The sequence below is a fragment of the Sorex fumeus genome, unplaced genomic scaffold (assembly GCF_029834395.1).
Source record: "Sorex fumeus unplaced genomic scaffold, SorFum_2.1 ptg000072l, whole genome shotgun sequence".
Classification (NCBI taxonomy): Eukaryota; Metazoa; Chordata; class Mammalia; order Eulipotyphla; family Soricidae; genus Sorex; species Sorex fumeus.
The window spans coordinates 36132103-36155368 of NW_026606129.1; the positions used below are offsets into that span (position 1 = coordinate 36132103).

Consider the following 23266-nt stretch of genomic DNA (forward strand, 5'->3'; position numbering starts at 1 on the left):
CTGGTATTCAGGAGCTGCTGTTCTTAGCTCTTTTATTATTTTTATTTTCTGGGGACACAACCGTGGTGCTCTGGGGCCACTCCCAGTGCTGTTGGGAGATAGAGCGTGGGGGAACATGCAGTGTTGGGGTTTGAAACTGGGTCTCCCGCCTGCAAAGCATATTCTCTGGCCCTTTCAGCCCTTCCCCGAGTAGGCTGTCTGACTGTCAGTGGGCAGTCAGAACGAGGGAGGTCAGCTTGAGGAAGCCCAGCAGCATGCCCGGAGCGCCATGCAGGGCTGAGGAAAGGACAGCCTTCTCGGACCTGGCCTGGAGATTCCCACAGACCTGCCCACACATTGGTTTGTGTTCAGCAGACAGGTGGCCACCAGCGAACCTCAGAGCTCCGAATCCAGGTGTCCTCTGGGTTTTCGAGAAGCGGATCACTGACAAAAACCCCCAGGAAAGAATCTAAGGTGCTATCTCTAATCATTCATGCTGGACACTCAGAGTGAAGGGCTGAGGGGAGCTTTGTGTGTCTGCGGGGCTTATTGTTTTATTTCGGGCCATACCTGGTGATGTTCAGGGCTTACTTCTGGCGCTGCACCCAGGGATCACTTCTGGTGGGGATCAGGGAACCCTATGCGGTGCCAGAGATTGAACCTGGGTGAGCTGAGTGCAAGGCTTTGAACCCCTTTAGTAGCTCTCCAGCCCTGTGTTTCCAGGGGACTCTTTGGGGCCAGAGAGATGACTCAATGGCTCAGAGCATGGTTTGATCCCCAACATCACATGGTTCCCCAAACACAGCCGAGGAGTAGCCCCCAGGCACCATGGCATGTGATCCCAAAACCAAAGTAAACCAAAGTAAAGAAATGAATGAAGGCTGGAGCCATTGCACAGCAGATAGGGCATTTGCCTTGCATGCGGCCTACCCAGGTTCAATTCCCAGCATCCCATATGGTCCCCTGAGCACTGCCAGGAGTAATTCCTGAGTGCAGAACCAGGAGAACACCTGAGCATTGCCAGGTGTGACCCAAAAAGCAAGAAAAAAAATGAAAGTAACTATGATCATGTCTCCTACACTGACATAATCAATTAACAAATATTGTCCCAGGCCTCTGTTTGTGGTTTCAGTTCCCTGTGGTCCACTGGGTCTGAAAATACTGGCTGTAAGAAAATAGTGTAAGAGAGAAAGACCACATTGACATAGCTTTCCTGCATGCATGTTTTTTAGGATTGGTCTCATTGTCAGTCTGCCTAATTTCTAACTTACATTTGAACTGTAAAACAGAAACACTGCATGGTTTTGGTGCTCCCAGACACCCACGTGGGGCTTGGAACCTGTCTGAAGAAGATAAAGGGTGCATCTGTCTTTTCTAGGACTTGCCACTAACCTATCGGGCTCACCTCTGAGAGCCAGGAGAAACCACCGCGGCTGTCTTTGGCAATGTGGCTCTCAGGAGCTCTCGCTCAGATTTTCATTTTTCAGAGCACAAAAATTTTATTGAGCCCAACTCAGTGGCAAACAGAAAATGATTTGTTAGGCTGTCGATGGGAAAGCGTTTATTATGACTGCCGGTGGAATAAACAGGGGTCGGTTTCTGCCCACATTTATGGAAATAAGGTTTTTAAGTTTTAAAATGTGAGCTGTAAACCTAAGCTACTTCAGTTTGAAAAAAAAATTCAATACTTAAACTGTGGGGGAAAAGTGGCCAAGTGCCAGCGAAAACATTCTCACTTAATAGTGTTTGGGCTTGGGGCGGTGGCATAGTTCGTAGCGAGGTACTGAGAAAACCCACAACTAATCCTTCATCGCAGCTGTCTGAACTCTTGATCATCTGCCATCCCTCAAACAGCGACTTCTTTTTTCTGCTAAGTCCAGGCTTGAATGACCTAGTGTGGAGAGTTTAAACTCTATGCAAGGCGGGAGGAGGGGAAGGAAAGGAACCTTAAATAAGCATCAGCCAAAGGTTTTGTACATTGGATTTCCTGTGCCTGCAGCCGGGCAAGGCACTTCCCTACCTCGTTCGATGGCATGGGACCCATCAGGGATGACTCCACAACAGCCAGGCTTTGCCTGGACTGACCCACTCCTAGCCCCAAACAAACGTCCAGAGCTGGGCATTGTGCCCTCGTGGAGAAGCTCCCTCTCAAGACAGGCGCCCGGACCCCTTAGGCAAGCACCTCACCCTTGGGCACCTCGTACACACAGCTATGTGTCTTCCGTGGCTGCTAAATAAATGAGTTGGCTCACAGTCTTCTTGGAGCTGAGCGGGTGAGCTACTGGTGCCCTTTCTTACAAGGAAAGACGGGAGAGATGGAACCACCTGGCCCACAGCTACGGGATCAACCCTGGAGTCTCGAGGCCCACTAGAGGAGGGGCAGCCACAAGATCCACCGTGGCTGATGTCCTTCTACCTCCCCTTCTTGGGTTGGGCAGAGATGTACAATCTCACTCTTGTGGGACTTGAGGGCTTGGGAGATGGTTGAAAGAAAAGAGATTTTGGGAAAATGACAATAAGGGGTCAGAGAGATAGGACAGTGGGTAGGGTGCTTGCCCTGCACCTAAATAACCCAGGTTCAGTGCTCAGTAACTATAGCACAGTGGGTAGGGCGTTTGCCTTGCACTTGGTCGACCTGGGTTCGATTCCTCTGCTCCTCTCGGAGAGTCTGGCAAGCTACCGAGAGTATTTCACCTGCCTGGCAAAGCCTGGCAAGCTACCCGTGACGTATTTGATATGCCAAAAATAGTAACAACAAGTCTCACAATTTGTTGTGAGATGTTACTGGTGCCGGCTCAAGCAAATCGATGAACAATGGGAAGATAATGCTACAGTGCAGTGCAGTGCTCAGTACTGCATGTGGTCTGAGCACGGACAGGAGGAGCTCTTGGGCACCACCAGGCATGGCACAAAATTTAAAAAAAAATCATTTAATGTTATTTGCTTGTTCTCTTTTTTGGGGGTGGGGGTTTATTTTGTTTTGAGAAGAATAACACCTGGCAGTGCTCAGCGCTGACTCCTGACTCTGTGCTCAGGGCTCACTCCTGGTGGGACTTGGGGGATCATATGTGGTTCTGGGGATAGAACCTGGGTTGCCTGTGTGCAAGGTAAACGCCCTATTCCCTGCTTTGCTATTGCTTCAGCAATCTTGTGTGTGTGTGTGTGTGTGTGTGTGTGTGTGTGTGTGTGTGTTGTGGGTGGAGGCCCACACTCAGGTGTACTCGGGGCTTATCCTCCTGGCTCTGTACGCAGGATCACTCCTGGTGGCTTCAAGAGTCTCTGTGGAGTACAGGGGATGAAACCTGGGCTGGCTATATGCAAGGCAAGTGCTTTATCTACTATTCTAGTTCTCTACCTGTCCCCCGTTCTTTCTTTCCCCCCTGGATGGGAATGTCTTAACCACACTCAGTTATGCCAGGTTGCATGTTTATAACATGTTCTGTTTCCTGTCCTGAGATGTCTGCTGCTCATCTAGCATACAGTGTCCTCATCCCAAACTGCATAAGATCTCACAGGGGGTACTAGAGCGTGTGTGTGTGTGTGGGGTGTGTGGGGGAGGTGGGGGTGGTGTTTATCTGCCAAGTACTCATCAGGAGTCTTTCTAGAGGCAGAGGCTCACTCCTCCCCAGAAGTTTCTCTCAGATATGGGAGCCCCCGAGGAAAAATATTTGGAATCCAGGGCCTGCTTTGGCTCTGATGGGCTGGCTCATTCCTGCCAATATCTGAGACATGATAGAATAGTTCCTCCTTCAAACAAGGACTAAAAACAGCAGGCTCGGGCAGGCCTGCTGGCCACTACCAAAGCTGCGTGTGTGGCACTGCTGGACAGGCAGGAGAAAGAACCTCAAATAGAAAGAGGCAGATGGAAGCTGTAAGGAATCAACCGGTGCTGAGATAGAGAAGCATGGAGTGGAGACTGAAACCCCTGCTGTTACAAGAGGTGGAGGACAGAGGGTTTTTCTGGGTCTCAGAGGACCCCGTGGAAAGTCTGCTCTGAAATGGAGCAGCCATGTAGGGCCAAAGAGTTTGACAGCTGATGGATGGCATAGGTGGGAATCCTTTGAAGCCTAGTCTTGTGCAAGGGCTGGAGGACTTGAGAGAAGGTGCACAAGGAAAGCTGTAAGGAGCCAGCTAGTATAAGGTCTCAGTGGACACCGGCTCCTGCTGCCCAGGAGGTTGGCCAGGCAGAGGGTGGGCCTAAGTCCTAAGGGGAGAATCTCCCTGGGCCAAGGCAGTTGTCTGCGTGTGATTATGAGTGTGTTAGTAGCCACCAGGGCTGCTGGAGGACAGTTCACTGTGTAGTAAAGGGGATCTGGGTGGGCATCAATATCTGTGACACTGTTTAGCTCGGGGGAGCTCCTCATGCTCATGGGTGTGGAGAGGAAGTTGAGCAGACCAGATTGCAGCCAACAGCTTCCGAGTTGCTTCTCTCCATTTGCTCCTCCAAGACCTCTCTCTTTTTGGGGGGTGGGGAGCTTGGGCCACACTAGGCAGTGGTCAGGGCTTACTCCTGGCTCTGTGTTTAGGGGTCACTCCTGGTAGGCTTGGGGAACCGTATAGGGTCCTGGGGATTGAACCCAAGTTGGCCGCATGCAGGACAAATGTCTTGCCCCCTATACTCTCACTCCAGTCTCCACTTCTCATATTTCTTTTCCATCCTGCCCTGTACTCCAGGGGCCTTACCCTATGGTTGATATTGTCCCTCATTCACCCTGACTTTCCATGGTTGCTGGGTGGTTGCTGTATTGTTCAGGCAAGAGAATTCAGAGCGGTTCAGAAGAGGTGTGGGTCTGGCAACATTCTGCTTCCTTTAGGCCCGAGTTGGGCCAGGGCAGCCTTCCTGAGCCCAAGCTCCTGCGAAGTTCTCCTCTCTTTAACAGCCCTCTGATGCCTCTTGAGGGTCTCTTGCCCTTCCCATACTTTTGTGATTTGGTCTTGTTTAGTGATTCTTTTGAGCATTGAGTCGGTTCTGATCTCTTGAGCTGGTACATGTCGAAATTCATTTCATGCTCCCCGCATTGTGTTAAATTTAGATGCTGGGCCAGCAGGTCAGGGAAGAGGCCGAGAGATACTTAATTTCTAACAAGCTCCCGAAGGATACCTGTCTTGCTGGCCCAGGACCCACACTTAGAGTGAGTGAGGTCCTGGGCTTTCTGTTGGGTGTGAGGAGGAGGGAGGGGAGAGGAGGAAGGGGAAGGCTGTAGACCTGACTAAATTCCTGCTTCAGCAGGCAACAAGCTTAAACAGAGCTATCTTTTTGTTCTGTTCTTTTTTTTTGTGCCACACCTGGTGCTCAGGGCTTACTCCTGGCAGGCTCTGGGAATCATATGGGGTCCTGGGGATTGAACTTCGGTTGGCTGTGTGCTTTACCCACTGTACTATCTCTCTGGGTCCTTAAACAGCGATGCCAATCAAGATTACTGGAGAATCGGTTTTTGTTGTTTTGGGGCCATAGCTGGCAGTGCTCAGGGTTTACTCCTGGCTCTGAGCTCTGGGATCACTACTGGTAGGGCTCAGGGGACTGTATGGGGTGCTCGGGATCAAACCCGGATTTGCCATGTCTAAGACAAGACAAGTACCCTTGTCGCTGTATTATTGCTCTGGCCCCAGGAGAATCATTTTCTAAAAAAAAAAAAAAAAAAAAAAAAAAAATGACATTATGCAACTGTTGGAGGAAAGAATTATTTATTTTAAATATTTCAGAAGCTTTGTGTTAATGGGTGCTCTCTCCTGCCAGTTTTCATAAGCCTCAGCACATGCGTCCCAACAATTTAGTTTTACTTACATACAGCATTGCATTGTTACTTTTCTGCACAGATGTTTAGATCCTGTGACATTAATTTAGATGACATCAAACCAATAAAAACTTAAATGTATTGGGTTTATTTTGCAGTTCATTTTTACAAAATATAATTTTTACATGTATTAATAAAAGGTAAAGGTAAAGGCCCTCCCGTTGATCGTCGATTTGCTCGAGCGGGCCCAGTAACGTCTCCATTGGAGACTTTGTTGTTACTGTGTCTGGCATATTGAATACTCTCGGTAGCTTGCCGGGCTCTCCGAGAGGGGCGGAGAAATCGAACTCGGGTCGGCCATGTTGGCCGCTTGTAAGGCGAACACCCTACCCGCTGTGCTATCGCTCCAGCCCATGTATTAATATATTGGTAAAATTTATTAATACATTTGTATTAATATTACTTATTTTTGCCTTGGCATTAAGTCAGTGTTCTTGGGTTATTACAATAGTTGAACAGTGAACAACATGATCCCGGTGGTTGACATGGAGATTATCTTATATAGTTAAAAACAGAAAAGTGATCTTGTAAAAGATTAGGAAAGAACCTAAATGTATAAATACATAAAATCTCTGGCTTTTATTCTGTTGTGTTTCGCTTTGGCTACATGCAGACAGCATCTCATTCCTATTGTTCTATTGATTGGATGCACAGCTATTCCACTTGTTACCTTCGGGTCTTCATTTGACCTAGGTCTAGGCACTAGGTCTTTCTGATGCTGTACCACCTTTACGGCCCATCAGCCTATTCCTTTCCCAAGGATCGAATCAAAAAAGAGGGGACAGAGTAGAAAGTATCTTATAAAATTTTTCTTCCTCGGGAAAACACCACCGATAAAGAGTTCCACTGTGAGAAAGAGCAGGACCTCTCTCGGGCCACATAACAATGCTTGAGACTCTGGTAAGGGCTGTATTGCCTTCACTTTTCACCACTGAAAACAACTGTCTAAGAAGATGCCTTCTACCAGAAAAACAGATTGCGTTTCTGCACCAATAAGGGGAGACCACTGGTGAGGGATGTGAGGGCTGCAGAGCTCTGGTTACATCTGATTCTATGCAGGTCACAGAAGTTCCTTGGTCTCTGTGCCTCAGACTCAGACTTAAGTGTCTCAGAATAACCTGGTTGTCCCCAACTCATTTCTGTTTCCTAAGACTGGGATGGCACTTGATCCCTTACATGACTAGTGAGTCCCCTGGTTGTATGGGTGCTGCAGGTCTCAGGACTACCATGCTTGGAGGTCCATTGTCATAACTGATACTAGGGACTGTGAATGGGGCATGCCCGCCAGCCAGGATGTATTCTCCCCGGATTCATTCTGTGCTCATGGAGTCCCAACTTCCACCACAAAGTGAAGCTTTGGTGGGCCTAGATCGTCTCCTATTCTTTGATGATTCCTCTACTTCTTTATTATGTAGCTACCCATTGATAAACTTATCCTGGGATCTCTGACATAGAGCAAGAATACAAAGACATTTCTAGGCTAGCACTAGTCAAGGACAACTAGGCACCGCTAGAGATACGAGACAGTGCTTCCAGGCACAAAGGTGACTTTGTCATTTAGAAAGGATGGACTGTCTACAGAAGGGAGGCAAGCGAGGTCAGTATGTAGGAAGCCTCTCTTCTTCCCAGTGTGCGCCCCACCCTCCCCACCCCCCATTAAAATATCCATCTTACATGGACTCTAATCTCAATTGGATAAAAACCCCCAAAGCATCTAGATGATGTCCTGGTTCTTGGGGCTCCTCTGTCCTCAGCAACATCTCAACCCTAAGAGGAAATAACCCATTATTTAATTAATTTATTTATTTAGGCTTCTTGGGTCAAACCCAGCAATATTCAGGAGTTACTCCTGGCTTGGCACTCAGGAATCACTCCTGGTGGTGCTCGGGGGACCATATGGGATGCCAGGGAATGAACCCGGTTGGCCGCATGCAAGGCAAACGCCCTCCCCACTGTCCTATCGCTCCGGCCCCTAGCCCATTATTCTTGTATTAGCACATTTCCCAACATCCTAACAAAACACTGCTCTTGGTGGCTCCATTTCGCCCATCTTTTTGAAATATTCAGGTCCCAGAGTAAGTTATTTCTTTTAAAAGAAGAAGAAGGAGAGAAGTAGAGAGTACAATGAAGCAAGAGGTGAGTTCTGACCTCCTGTTGGCACGAGGGCCCAAGCATGGGTCTTGGATTAGTGCAATTCCTCCTTGGGCAGACAGTGGAGGAGACAGTGATGGGTGTGAGGGGGCACACAGGACTTCTTGCCCTGCCAGGTGCCTCCAGAAACACTTCTCAGCCTCTGAAACAGAGACTCAAGAAAGGATACAGAGGCGCCCTTTTGGCAGGCACCCTGCTGGTGGTGTGGATGCTGAGTGTTTATCTGTGGGAACTACGCGCCACCTCTTCCTCCCCAGAGGCTGTGGCCTTGCTCCCTCAGGGGGCAGCTTAGACCTTCTCCATCTCGATCTGCTGGTGGTAGTGCCGAGCCTGCCGCTGGCCCACGTTCAGCTTGTACACCGAGCTCTTGTGCTGGCATCTGCGGTAGCCCCACACGGCCCCCACCCCTGCCAGGAGCAGCAGCAGACACAGGACGGTGACAACGGTGGCGATGACGGGGCCTCGGCTGAGGTTGGGACACTCCTCCCCAAAGCAGGGCTTCAGGGTCGGGAGAAGCTCCTCACCTGCCTGTGGGCCTGGGCCTTCCTGTTCCAGGAAGTCCTCGGAGAGCAGGTAGGGGAAGCTGTCCTGGGCCTCCGGGGATGTGCTCTCCACGGGCATCTGGGTGGCCACCACGAGGGTGGAGGGAACGTGGCGAGGCATCTGCTGGACGACGGTGCCTGTGTCCAGGGCGGAGGCGGTGAGTTCAGAGGCAAGGGTGGGTGCGGAAGACTTCTCGGTGGTCAAGCTCCAAGGGAGAGTTGACTGCTTCAAGTCACCGTCCCCCCTGCCAGGGCCTGTGGTGTCAGACATGTTTACAGGAGTGAGGGCCAAAGCTTCTAAGTCGAATATTTGGGATGGAAGAAGTGAATGACGGGTCGTGTCCACACCTGGCGTGAGGGTGGAACTCTGGGGCTTCTTGACTCCCACGAGAATGGGCTGGGTGAGAGTAACGAGGACACTTTCCTCCAGCCCTACTGACCCATCCCCCTTGTCCCCGTCTTCTTCCTCCTCTTCCTCAGCTCCTGTCTTCCTCCACGCACTGTCCGTCACAGGGTAGCCATCTAACCAGGACTCGTCACTGCTGCTCACCATCGAGTCCCCAGCCCTGCTGTCATTCCTCCCCGCAAATGTCCCTGAGAGAGTGACAGAGCTGTTTGAGGCCACCTCGGCCTCCAGCTCACTGGTGGCCAGTGTGAGGCCACTGTGGTTGTCTCCAGCAGGCAAGAGCTTTTTGGTGTCATCATTCACCCCCTTTTCCAACTCGGGCTTGTGGAAGGTCTCGGCAGGAAACCAGAACAAGTACTTCTGGTTTGGTTGGGGCCCTGGCAGGGCTGTGGGGACATTGCTCCCAGCTCTGGGCCAGCCCATTGTGGGTACAAAGGTCGAATCCCGGGCCCTGTTTTCTCTCCCTGCAGCGGTGGAGACCAGGTGGTCTCGTTTGGAGGCCTCCTCAGATGCCTCTGCCTGACTCCTGTCCTCTTCCTCCTCTGTCCGGGAATCCTCCATGAGTTCTCTGAACGACACGGATCTATCATCAGGGAAATTTTCTTCATAGTCAATGTGTGCCTCAGCCTCATCTGGAAGGAAAGAGGAGAAGACATCAGAATAAGCAGAACACAAGAAAGGAAAAGGAGGGGCCACAGAGATAGTACAATGATTAGAGCACTTGCCTTTTATCCTGCCAAACCTGGTCTGAATCCACAGCACCACATATGGTCACCTGAGCACTGCCAAGGGTCTCTCTTGAGCACTGAACCAGGAAAAGCCCCTGAGCATAGTTAGGTGTGGCCCACACCCTCCCTTTCCACCCACAAAAAAGAAGAGAAAGGGAAATGAAAAGGAGATGGGAATAGATGAAATAAAACTGTCATTTACAGATGAAATGTTTTGTGTATCTCAGACAAACCCAAAGGACACATACAATTACAGTTAACCTGCTAGTTTATCATGGATATGGGGTCCAAAGTCAATAGGAAATATCTTTTATATTTCTATATACCAGCAACAAACAGTTCACAGTTGAAAGCTTGCCACAAGTTGGGGGGAGAGGACAGTTAGGATAAAATAGGGATCACTATGACAACAATAGGAGGGAATGATCACTCTGGGAAATCAATCAATTTCAATGATTGCTGAAAGTATGTAAAGGGATATACTTGATAACTTTCAGTACCTGTATTGTAAACCATATGCCCAAAGAGAGAGAGAGAGAGAGAGAGAGAGAGAGAGAGAGAGAGAGAGAGAGATAAAGAGACAGAAAGAGAGAAAGAGAGAGAAAGAGAAAGAGACAAAGTGCCTACTGTAGAGGCAGTCTGGGGGTAGGTGGAGGCAGGGAAATGGGATATTGGTGGTGAGAAATGTACAGTGGTGGATGTTGGAACATGGTATGACTGAAACCCAATCATGAACAACTTTGTAACTGTATCGCATGGTGATTTAATTAAAAAAATAAATAAAGAAAATACAAGTGCGGAGTTGAAGGTAAACTCCAAAGGACTAATACCCAGTATTTATTTATGAAGAACTCCTACCAATCAAAAATAAATAGGCAGAGAAGCCATTGAAAAGCTGGCAAGATACTTGAGTCAGCACATCACCAAAAAGATATCTAAATAGTCATCAAACATGCATAAAGATGCTCAAATTCATTAGTGCGAGAGAAATGCTAATTACAGCCATATTACGATACCATCACATAGCACCAGAATGGCTAAAATTAAACAGATTGACATCTAGTGTTGACAAGCTTGTGCATGTGTGGTGCTGTTGTGGGGAGTGTGACTTGGAGCAGGCACGGTGAAAAGCTGTCTGGGCACTGCTACTAAAATGGAACATATGCTCTATTCCTAAATATATACTCCACGGTTATGTGTGCGTATGGGTACCAAAAGGCAGGCAGGAAAATGTTCAGAAGAACTCCACACTGGAGGCAGCTCTAATGTTCATTAACTGCAGAACTCACACTTACATCATAGTCTATTTGTACAATGAAAATCTGCACATCAATGAAAATGAACCAACCATCGCTTCCCACAATGACGGGGATGCATCCCACAGTTAAGCCAAAGAAGCCAGGCACAAAAGAGCACGTTCTGTGTGAGTCTATCTAAAAAAAATTTTTTTTAAAGTAGAAATTCCACACAATGTAGTCGTCCCATTTCTGGGTATTTACCCAGAAAATACAAAAATACAAATTGGCAGGGATTTGTGGTAATTGCAGCATTTATCTACCATAGCCAACAATGGGGAACAACCTAAATGCCCACTGACTGATGGACATCTATGCACATATTAGAATACTGCTCAGCTATAAAAACAAACAAACAAACAAACAAACAAACAAATCCTGGGCTGGGAGATAGTTCAGTGGGCTACAGCACATGCTTTGCATGCATAAACTCCAGGTTCTGTCCCTCGCACCATATGGTCCCCTAAGCATTTCCATGAGTGGTCCCTAGCTCTGCAGTTGGAATAGCTTCCTGAGCACCACTGGATATAGCCCTCAAACGGATAAAAAAAATAACATGGATGGGCCTAGAGGGCATTATGCTGTGATTTAAGCCAGATGGAGGAAGACAAACACTGTATGTTTGTACTATATTCCGCTAAAGAAATAAAACAAAAATAAATTTAACCAACACCTCCCCCCCAACCAAAACCAAAAATAAAAAGACACTTCATTTTGCAACTTGGAAAATACAAATGCAAAGAGTTCTAGGATTAAGGTCTGAATGGAATGTTGGGGTATCCCATGGTGTATTCCTGGACATTTGGCTTCTTTCTAGTGGTCTTTGAAGAATAAGATTCCGTAGCTTGATGACTGAGTGGCTCAGAATTATAAATAAAATTAAAAATCCTTCTGATCTGCTATTAAACCTTCAGTCAAAAATGAAAAGCAGCGGGTGAAGAGCAAACATTGCTAATAAATGTCAATAGCATGTAGGCCGTATGCTTAGCAAACGCCAGTCAGTAAACCTTTCCCTCCACGGCGTCCAGAGATTCTCAGGCAGAAAGCGCAACAGATGGTTGGATCATTCTTCTGGGCTCACAGAAGTCAGATACAAGCATTGAGCATGGAGCAGGCTTCCTCTTGCACTCTCCCTGCTCTCTCAGACCACCTCTTGCCTTGTCCCACACTCATCCAGGTACAGCACCCATTTACTCCCTCAACAAACTTCCCTGAGAACTGTTTTGTCATTACTTGGGCTGGGCTTCAGGTCTCCAACAGGACAATCAGTTTTTGCTTTCACGGAGCATGTGAAACAGGACCCCCTGGTCTTGAGATAGATCAGGTTGAATTGCAAAGTCTGTTCACAGCTATTTTGCTGGATAAACATCAGGCTTGAGGCTGGAGAGAGCTCTAAAGGCCAGAGCTCTGCATGCTGCAGCCCCTGTTATGCCCCCCATTGTATGATCTCCCCGCACTGTTGAATGTGGCTTTCTCTACTGAAAATAAAATTAGTTTTTGCATTTAAGTACCATCTTTTCTTTCTTTCTTTCTTTCTTTCTTTCTTTCTTTCTTTCTTTCTTTCAGATTTATTTTATTTATCTATTTATTTAGGCATTTTGGGCCATACCTGGAGATGCTCAGGGGTTACTCCTGGCTCTCCACTCAGAAATTACTCCTAGCCATGCTCAGAGGACCAGATGGGACGCCAGGAATCAAACCCTGGATGACTGCAGGCAAGGTGAACATCCTACCCACTGTACTATCACTCTGGCCCTAAGTACCATCTCTTTTTTAATATACAACAAGAGGAAACGAAAGACCACTATGACAAAATTTTTCTCAAATTTACCCAGAATAGATACATTATACTGAGCCCTGCTGGAGTTGGTAGGCAACTCTGTCCTTCAGAAAATGTGCTCGGATGTCTGACTATGGGAGGTGACACAGATACTCACAATGCTCTACTCTGCTGCACCAAGTCCCTTTGTGACTGGATAGCTTTGCCTTTCACGAAGTGATATGACATTGCCTGTCTCTTGCATCTGAACAGGCCTTGTCACTGAAATAAAGGAAAGGCCTTTCCTGCTTCCACTTTCTCTCTTGGAACTCAGCCACCTGGTCACCAGAACTGGGACAGCTGCTGAAGGCTGACAGATCACGTGGGAGAGAGGGGCAATGTGTTCACAGAGGCCATCCTCATCCAGCTAGCTCTCACTGACCCTGATACTGACTTTCTCACCTGTGTGAGCTCAGCCCAGACTCGTAGAAAAATTTAGCTGAGCCAAGAACAAACAGATGACACAAGAGAAAATCACTGTCACTGTTCTCCCATTGTTCATCAATTTTGCTCGAGCGGGGCCAGGTAACATTGTGAGACTTGTTACTGTGTTTGGCATATTGAATACGTCACGGGTAGCTTGCCAGGCTTTGTCGTGTGGGCGAGATACTTTTGGTAGCTTGCCAGGTTCTCCAAGAGGAGCGGAGGAATCGAACTTGGTTTGGCCATGTTGGCTGCATGCAAGCCAAAACCCTACCCGCCTTGCTATCAATCCACCCCACAAGAGAAAAATGGAGCTAAATAAATGATTGCTGTATTAAGCCATCAAACTTTGTGGGGAGTGGCATACTAGGCAGAAAATAAAAACAAAACAAAACAAAAAATCCCACAAAAACAAAAACCAACCCAATAAATCCATGAAACCAAAATGAACTCATGTACTAGCCATGAGCTACTGGATGACAGGAACCAAGGTATCTATCTCACCCCTAGAGTGTCATGATGTCCAAACTGCTGTGGACATTTTTTAAAACAGGGTTTTTGTTTGTTTGTTTTGCTTTTTGGGTCACATCCGGAGATGCTTAGGAGTTACTCTTGGCAAAGCTCAGGAGGACCGTATGGAACGCCAAGGATAGATCCTGCGTCTGCTGCATGCAAGCCAAATGTCCTACCTGATGTACTATTGCTCTGGGCCCCTCAAAGTAGGGCTCTGATTGGTTTGATTTTTGGAGTCTCCCAAGTCATACTCAGGAGACCCCTGGGGACTCCTGGTAATTCTCAGCTAGGTGTGACTATGGTTCAATGCTCAGCCCAGGGATGCGGTTCTGCTCAGACCCTGAGGGGCCCGGAATTACCTGGGCCACCTTACAGGGCTCAGGGGACTTATGTGGTGCTGGGGATGAAGCTGGGGGTGTCTGTATGCAAGGCACATGCTTTACTCCCTCGCTGGCTCCCTCCAAGGTACTTTTGAATGATGGTGCAGGAATACACAGTACTGGGAGAAACCTATAATCATTCAGTTTCTTCATCTCACTGCAGAGCCACTCAGAACTAAGATTGATTTGGGAGCACAGTGCTCCAAAATCATGGTTTTCAGTCTTCTTAGGCCCTGGAGCAGCACCGGCTTACTGACAGGCTGGTGGCTGAAAATCCACTGCTTCAAAGCACAAATGTCGGGGCAGAGGTGGGACTGGCGGGGGCGGGGGGGACAGGGGTGGAATGGCTCAGCCATAGAACACGGCCCTCATTTGCCTGAGGCCTTCCCAGTACACAAACAAAACAAAAAATTAAAAATGGACAATGAATTCTCTTCTGAGTTATGGAATGAATTACTCTAACCATCCTCTCCTCTCACACCCCGTGCATCCTCTGAAATCAGGTCATAGTTGATCCCCTCATTGCATACAAAGCTGCCCCCCCCCCCCCCCGGCACACTCTCACACATCGGGGAGCAAATTCAGCTCCAGCCCGGCCCCTAAGAATATTCTTCTCTTCCCCATCTCCTGCTCCCATCAGCTTGAAAGGGCACCCGGGTAGAACTCCCCCCAGCTGCTGGCATATTTGTCATAATCAAGCAGAGAAGAGATCCTTCACCGTCAAAATTGAGGGGGGTGGGAGGGATACTGGGATTAGTGGTGGTGGAGAATGGGCACCGGTGGAGGGATGGGTATTCGATCATTGTACAACTGAAACCCAAGCACAAAAATTTGTAAGTCTACAACTGTACCTCGTGGTGTTTTACTAATAAAAAAAAAATTGAGTCCTGATGCAGAGGTTCCACTCCCATCTTGCCCTCATTCTGCCACAACCAGTTTAATATGCAAAAAATGTACTATGCAAAAAAACAAACAAAACCAGTTGCATTCTATGTTATCACGGAGACAAAGGATTATTTTTGCAAAACAGGATCCATTTGTCATCTGTCCCCCAGTCTTGGTGCTGTGGAGGCTAGAGAGCACAGTCCCTCTCACGGACAGGAGAGGCCTGAAGCAGGTGTCTCCACACTTGAAGGAGCAATCTGTTGGCTGGACATATCCTTCGCCATCCATTATGTCATTGTGTGTGGGCTTTTTGTTTGTTTGTTTGTGAGCCATGCCCAGCAGTGTTTGGGGGCTAGTCCTGGTTTTGTGCTCAGGGGTTACACCTAGCAGTGCTCAGGGGACTGTGTGGTACCCAGGACGGAACTGGCAAAACCTGTGCTCCAGCAATTTTGTTCTCTCTGTCCCTTGTTTTTTTTTTAAATTATTATTATTTTCTCTGTTATTATGGTGTGTTTCTGGGATCAAACCCAGTGTCTCATGCACACAAGGTGAATGCTCTACTCCCAGCCCAGAATATGAATTTTTGCGGGGAGGTTTTAGGTCATACTCAAAAGACTGGCCATACTCAGGGCTTACTCCTGACTCTGCATTCAGTGATCACTCCTAGTGGGGGTCAAGAGAACCCTATGGGGTGCCAGGGATTGTACCCAAGTTGGCTATCTGAATGAGATACAATGAATGATTGTATCCAGTCTGAATAAGAACTTTTTATTTTTATTTATTTATTTTGCTTTTTGGGTCACACCCAATGATGCTCAGGGGTTACTCCTGGCTCTGCACTCAGGAATTACTCCTGGTAGTGCTTGGGGACCATATGGGATGCCGGGGATTGAACCCAGGTCAGCCACGTGCAAGGCAAACACCCTAACCACTATGTTATTGCTCCAGCCCCTGAATGAGAACTTTTTAAATTAGAAAAACGGTTTTGCTGATAGCATTCACACAGAAAAGGGTCCAATATATTTTAACAAATTTCAAAAACTACCAATTGTCAACACTGAAGATTCTGGAGCAAAGCAAAGAAGGGCAACATGGCTAAACTCCTAAAGCCAACCAGACACTCCAAAGTCTTTACTGAGGGCTGGGGCTGGGATATGGCTCAAGTGGTAGATCACAAGCTAGACCTTGAGTTTGATCCCTATCACTTTAGCTCCCCCTCTGCTTGCCTACCCCCAGTAGTGCCAACTATGGTCCCTATTTTAAAAAAACAAGCAATATTGGAGAATCAATAATTCCTGGAGAGAAGTGAAGTAGGTGGAGAGAAACAAACTAGCAAATACCAGGTTGATTCTTCTTGAAAAAATTCTAAATGCCAGGACTCAGATGGTGAAATAAATCTTGACGCACTGTCAATTCTGAAGAGAAAATAGGGCCGAGGATTTTTCCAACCAACAGGGAGTAGACGTTCATACCTCTGGAGCATCCAGCTACCTGTCCATCTGGGTGGGAGGAGATGCATGGAAAGGCAGAGATCCAGGCTGAGAAGAAACAACTGTGGCAGGAACAGAAAGAAATCTTTCCACTGCTTCTCAAGAAGCTTCATAAGAGGTCTGAGTACAATGGGTAGGGCCCTTGCTTTTGCGTGTGACCAACCAGGGTTCAATCCCCAGCACTCCTTTGATCCCCTGAGCCTTGCCAGGGGTGACTCCTGAGTGCAGAACCAGGAGTCACCCCTAAGCATTGATAGTTTGGCCCCCAAAGTAAAAACAAACAAGAAAGAAAGCTTCATGAGAAAGGAGAGCCAGAAAATAAAACCCTGAAGAAAGGGAGCTCAATTAGGATGACACGAAAATGGGAATTTCTTAGCTTTAAGGAATCAAATGCGGACAGAAGTAACCTCATGTTTGAACTAAACAAAAAAAAAATAAAAACCAAATTAATCAGAAACCACAAGGAACAGGTCTGGCCAGGGAGTGGAGGAAGCTGAGGGGAAGACAGGAAGACGCCTATTCCAGTTACTGTGAATCTCCAGCAGAATAAATTCATGGCAAAGGATGCGCTGGCACCACACATAAAAGCTGCACAAAACCAAAGGCAGGAAGGTGTAAATGCAGCCAGGACAGCAAACTCAACTTTCAAAATAGCTGCAGTAAGCTTGAGAGGCCACTTGTCAAAAGAAAAAGTGACTCCCAGTTGTTAAAAAGACAAAGGGGTCCCACCCTGAGTGCTTCCTGTGAAAAGTTTCTCCCTGAGTGCTCAGAACAGCAGTGAGGAAAGAATAAGGTAAAGAGGTAGACAAGGGGCCCCTTTGGGTGCCTGCACAGACACACACAGACCAGGATTCAAAACATTCAACAAGAGCCAGCCCCGCTGGGAGGAGGAAATAGAATAGAATTTAAGAAGGTATATGAATTGTCTACCAAATAATAAAGGTAATCTTTTTTCTTTCTTTTTTTGGGTCACACCTGGTGATGCACAGGAGTTACTCCTGGCTCTGCACTCAGGAATTACTCCTGGCAGTGCTCAGGGGACCATAAGGGATGCTGGGAATTGAACCCGAGTTTGTCGTGTGCAAGGCAAACGCCCTACCCGCTGTGCTATTGCTCCAGCCCTGGTAAAGGTAGTCTTTGATAAAGTGCTTGTGCAGATATCCAGTGACCAATGAGAAGGTGCTCAGTAGCCCACTCAAGAGTCAACGCTGGTTAGCAGTGACAGAGCCATAAGAAGTATGGCGGAAAAAAATTAAAAAAAAAAAAAAGTATGGCAAGCGAGCCTGGCTTCTTCATGAGAAACAGTCAAGCTTATTCTTGAGCTTCCACCAAAACTTCAATCCTGCTGCTCAGATGGAGACACCACGCAGCTCTTGGCCTGCTGAGGCCTTGTTTCCAGTACCCCCCCCCCCCCCACCCCTGCTGGCCTGCGCTTGTGCTCTCCCTAATCACCCAGGGATCCTTTTAACCCTCTCCATCCCGGTGAACCCCTGAAACTTATGCTAACATAAGGGGGAGTGGGAAACCTCTGATTTAGATCAGCTAATCCAGGAAGTGTCCAGTTCATGGTTTTCTTGACAAAAATCCGGCCACTCCCATCCCCACCCCAGCTATTTATATGTAATGGTGACTTTTGGCAAACAGAGATGTGCAGACAGAGAGAAGGCAGGCGTCACGGGCTGAGGTCTGCCATCATGGTGGGGCTTGGACAGGAGCCGGCGCACACAAGGCTAGGGTCCAGAACCCCAGGGCTCTCTCAAAGCTCCAGGCTCCATCTCTATTTCATATTGCTGCCTTTCGGGAAGCCCACATACCTTCTTATTTTCCCCTCTGGTCTTGGCCACACTGTCTTTAAAAATAGCAATTTTAAAAAAGACACCCAGACAAGCCAGAAATAACCAGTGGTTCAATGACCCTCTGAACAAATATGGCCATATTGACAGGGAAATTCTAAATGTGGTTTTTAGTCTCATGCTTTTTTTCCCTTCATTCCCCCCTCCCCCCGCCGCTCCCCCCCTCCTCCCCACTCTGCCCCCCTCAGAAGGAAGTTAAGTTCAAAAGTTAGAGAAGAACAGAACTGGAAATTAATTTAAGAAAAATAAAAGGCTTTAGAGAGGAGGAAAAAAAATGAAGGAGCTTGCTGAGGGCTTGCATGGGGGACCTGTGCCCCAGTGTCCTGCATTGGGGAACCCCTAAGTGAGTGACCCCTGAAGAAGTACACAGGTGTGAGAATGGTGTTGAGGTGGATTTTCACATCCTGCCTGACTCCCCTCTGGCTCCATGACATGAGCAGACTGTTCTCTTCCTCACTTCTCCCAGGGGCAAACAGGAGCTGGCCACTTCTCTGAGGCTTGTGATGAGAGCGTGAAACTCTCAGGAGGGGCGTGAGGGCTCCACGGCACAGGGGACAGAGGCATTTTGGGTGAGTGTGGCTTTTGGCACCATGATCCAGACGGCTCTTGGAGCCACATGCTGGAGTGTCCCAGTCTTCTGCAGCCTGGATCTCTGTCCAGTCCTGGGGCCACGTGCACAGCAGCCTCCGGAAGCATGGCCGCCGTTCTCCAGAATCTGAGACGCCCGCTGGCCAATGCTGACTACTCGCCTGGGACCAGGCGGGCTATGCCAGATTGCCTTTCATGATTTGCCGCAGGACCCAGAGCCAGGACCACTCCCATAAGGGAGCAGGCACACAAGCCTGTAGATGCCTTACGACGGGGTGCGAGGTTCCTTAGTGAGTTCCTTTCCTTGAAGGGGAAATAAATGAGCCTTTATTCAGCCCTGACCCTGTCACAGGTACCCTTTGAAGCGATGTACCTTCAAAAAGCCCAGGTGGGGGACAATGGATAGTATAGAGGGTAGGGTGTTTGCCTTGTCTACCTGGGGTTCAATTCCAGACATCCCATATGCTCCCCCACCCCCACCCCCACCCTACCTGGGATGGTCAGGAATAATTCCTGAATGCAGAGCTAGGAGCAACCCCTGAGCACTGCCAGGTGTGACCTAGAAAGCAAACAAAACAAAACAAAAAGAAAACAAAACAAAAACCACCAACAACAAACAAACCAATGCCAAACCAAAAAGCCCAGGTGGGCTGACGCAGATGATCAGCTTCCCTTTCATTTCACATGAGTAACTTCTCAGTTTTCCCTTCTCTTCAGTCTTTCTCCTTGTCATTGCAATAAACTCAAGTACTTGCTACCTTAAACAACAAAAATAAGCAGGCAAACAAAATGTTCAACCCCTCAACCATTCTGATCTCCTGACCCTTGGCCTCTTGCTTCCTCCTCTTCAGGATCAGCAGAACCTCCAGAATGAGGGTCTATTGTGGCCCTCTTCTTCACTCCTCTGCATTCTGGAACACCTTGATGTAGGACTCAGGAGCGGCTCACTCCCCAAAGATATGTGGAAAGTACAAGACCTCCAGAACCTTCTTACACTGTGACACTCTTTAGCCTTCCCTGGTTTGGTTTCTGCAGCCACCAGGTTCCCTGAGCATTCCATTTGGAAACACCTTCTTCCTTTAGAGTTTCACCTTGCTTCCCCTTCTAATCACATCTAAAACCCCAGAGCCTGTCTCTGGTGTTAGAAGGAAGCATCTGGTTTACTAGAGGGTCCTCTAGTGAGGGCTGGGCAGTTTGCTCGACATACACAGCACCGAGGCCCTGATGAATGCAGGGGTATGGAAGAAGGAAAATAAGTGGTCAGTAGGCTGGTACAAGGAAGACTTGTCATCCAACCCACACAGCCCAACTTCAAAACCTGTGTTTGGCCCGTTCTCCTAAGATGGTTCTTCTTCGCGATGAGGCAATTCTCTAATCAGAGAAAGCTGAAGCACCTTGGATAAAAGAATGTGCAAAAGGTAGTGAAATTCCTGGGGAAGTTATTCTTGTAACACACCCACACACACACCCACACACACATCCACACACACACACACACACACACACACACACACACACACACACACTTCTAATGGCACAGGTACTCTGAGTGTTAAATCTCGAGAGTTAAAAATAAATAAATAAATAAAAAACCAACTGTGGCTGTTTGTGTCCCCAGCCAAGTGTCGATGCCCAAATTCCTACCCAGCAGCTGAGAGCTTGGACAGCCTCTGCCTTGCAGTGAGAAAATAAACACCATTTCAGACACACAAACCCTGCATTTAGTCCCCATTCTGCCAGGGCCAGTAAACAGTGCCCTTGGCTGAGGGGTGTGACTTCAGGAGGCAAGTCAGCTCCTAACCTCCTCCTGGAGACCCTGGGTCCTTTAGGAAGTGACAACAGGCAACAAACAGGAAGCTGGAGGCTTAGGCCTGATTTCGGCAACAGGTGAAAGACCAGAATTGGCAAAACATTCCTGCCTGCCACAAGGCAGCCACAACAGAGGAAAGTTGAGGAAAATGCAATTGAAGGATTCAGGTTGCTCCCAGAACTTGTCCCAGCTTATAGCTCTCTGTTATGGGTATGCAGCAAAGCGTACATACAGATACATCATGAGAAAGGGTTTTTAGAAGCTTTTGTGACCTTTTGGCAGGACATTTTGTCTATTTAATTTAACAAAATATTGTTTTCGTTTGTAGAATCTTTGTTTATTTTATTTTTGTATGGATTCATTTTTACTAAAGTGTGTCAGTCACTAGGCAGAATATTTTTAATGGTTGGCAGAGAATTTGGGAAGTAGTGAAATAAACAAATTTTTTTTTTTTTTTTGCTTTTTGAGTCACACCTGACGATGCACAGGGGTTACTCCTGGCTCTGCACTCAGGAATTATTCCTGGAGATGCTCAGGGGACCACATGGGATGCTGGGAATTGAACCCCGGGTCGGCTGCGTGCAAGGCAAATGCCCTACCCATTGTGCTATCTCTCTAGCCCCTCAGGTTGCTTTAGAAAAAAAAATTTGGGGGCTGGAGCGATAGCACAGCAGGTAGGGCATTTGCTTAGCACGTGGCTGACATGGGTTCGATTCCCAGCATCCCATATGGTCCCCTGAGCACTGCCAGGAGTAATTCCTGAGTGCAGAGCCAGGAGTAACCCCTGTGCATCACCAGGTGTGACCCAAAAAGCAAAGAAGAAAAAAAAAAGCAACCTGATCATTCGTCAAAGGACACTTAAGAGGGGAAAAAAAAGCCATAGGATATTAAAAAAATTTTTTGCAGGTCTGAGAGATAGTATAGGGGGATAAGGTTTATGCCATGCGCGTGGCCAGTTTCAATTCAAGCACCACATGTTCCCCTGGTACAGGCCTAGAGGCCCCCCAGCATGGCCAGGTGTGGCCTGGATGCCCTGAGCTCTGCTGGGTGGGGTTGGGGGGCGGGCTGGCACCACAGAGCTTGACCATGTCCTCAGCTCTTCACATCAAGTCACACTCCTAATTGGGCATAAGTCACGGGAAGGGCCCCCCAGGCCTCCTGAGCACAGCGTGGGTCACCCTAAATTTTTTTTTTCAACACGTGAATTAAGAAAGTTGTATATGAGGATCGGCCGCATGCAAGGCAAATGCCCTGCCCACTGTGCTATCGCTCCAGCCGATTCCTCTGCCCCTCTCTGAAAGCCCGGCAAGCTACCGAGAGTATCTAGCCCTCATGGCAAAGCCTGGCAAGCTCCTCATGATGTATTTGATATGCCAAAAACAGTAACAGTTAAGTCTCACAATTTGTTGTGAGACGTTACTGGTGCTCGCTCAAGCAAATTGATGAACAACGGGAGGACAGTGCTACAGTGCTACAGTATGTAAGGATGGGAGCGACAGGACAGCAGGTCAGCTGCTTGCCTTGTATGTAGGCGGCCTAGGGGCTATCCTCTGCCCCCCCTTATTGCCTTCCAAGTCCTTCTAGGACTGATCCCTAGGTGCAGAGTCAGGAATGATTCCTAAACACAGCCAGGGTGTGACCCCCCCAAACAAACAAAACCAAAAAGGAAAGTTTTTCTAAGAAAGAAATCCTAGCTTATGAAAGTGACAAAAATCAAGTTGATTAGAAAAAGGAGTCAACACTTCAGCAGATGTGTTATTGAGGAGAAATCAGGGTTTTTATATCTCATTTTCCTTATCGACATTTTCCTTATCTACATATATATCATTTTCTTTATCTACTTGAGTTTTGTTTGTTTTTTTGGGTTTGTTTGTTTTTTTGTTTTGTTTCTTTTTGGGTCACACCTGACGATGCACAGGGGTTACTTCTGGCTCATGCACTCAGGAATTACCCCTGGAGGTGCTCGGGAGACCATAAGGGATGCAGGGAATCGAAACCCGGTTGGCCGCGTGCAAGGCCCTACCCGCTGTGCTATCAATTCAGCCCCTCAGAATGTCACAATCTGTAGTAGCTGAGGAGGCTGTGTCAGCCCTGTCCCACATTTCTGGGACAGAGGGAACTGTCCAGAGATGCCTCAGTGCTCCCGCAGTGCCACCAATGCAGAACCTCCCACCCCCATGCTCCAAATGAGAGATTTGTTCTACAGTTACCACAGACAAGCGACCAACAGGTAGGGCAGAGCTGCATTGTACGGGCACCAGCTGGCAACAAGTCATTGTCCATTCCAGGTGGAAGAAATAAAGGGTGGAATGTTCACATGGTAGATGGTATCCAAGCAGGGAAGTCAGCACATCACAGGCAACAACACAGACCAGACAATACCAAGTGCTGTCTCCGATCCCAGGGAACTGGCAGGCAAACTGAGTCCCACTGTGTCACCTGGTGGTGCTGGAGTCAGCACTGGGAACCAGAGGCTGAGTGTTGGGGCGGGAGGGTGGGTGGGAGGGGGGGCGGTGGTGTAGTAGGAAGGTAGGAGGCCCTGGCAGAGGGTAGCGATGAGTGTTTCCAATGAGGTCAGGGAGCAGTTTCAGGAGCATCATGTTTGGCTC

At 48.0% G+C, this 23266-nt stretch overlaps 1 protein-coding gene across 1 annotated transcript in view; it reads right to left on the minus strand.

The window, feature by feature from the left end:
- Positions 1-8117: 8117 nt before the first annotated feature.
- The window catches only part of SUSD5 (sushi domain containing 5), a 63705-nt gene continuing 48556 nt past the window's right edge, over positions 8118-23266 (minus strand). The window contains exon 5 of the mRNA XM_056129568.1: positions 8118-9505. Coding sequence (XP_055985543.1) covers positions 8214-9505 — 1292 coding nt within the window. The 3' untranslated portion in view covers positions 8118-8213. The remainder of the gene's footprint in view (positions 9506-23266) is intronic.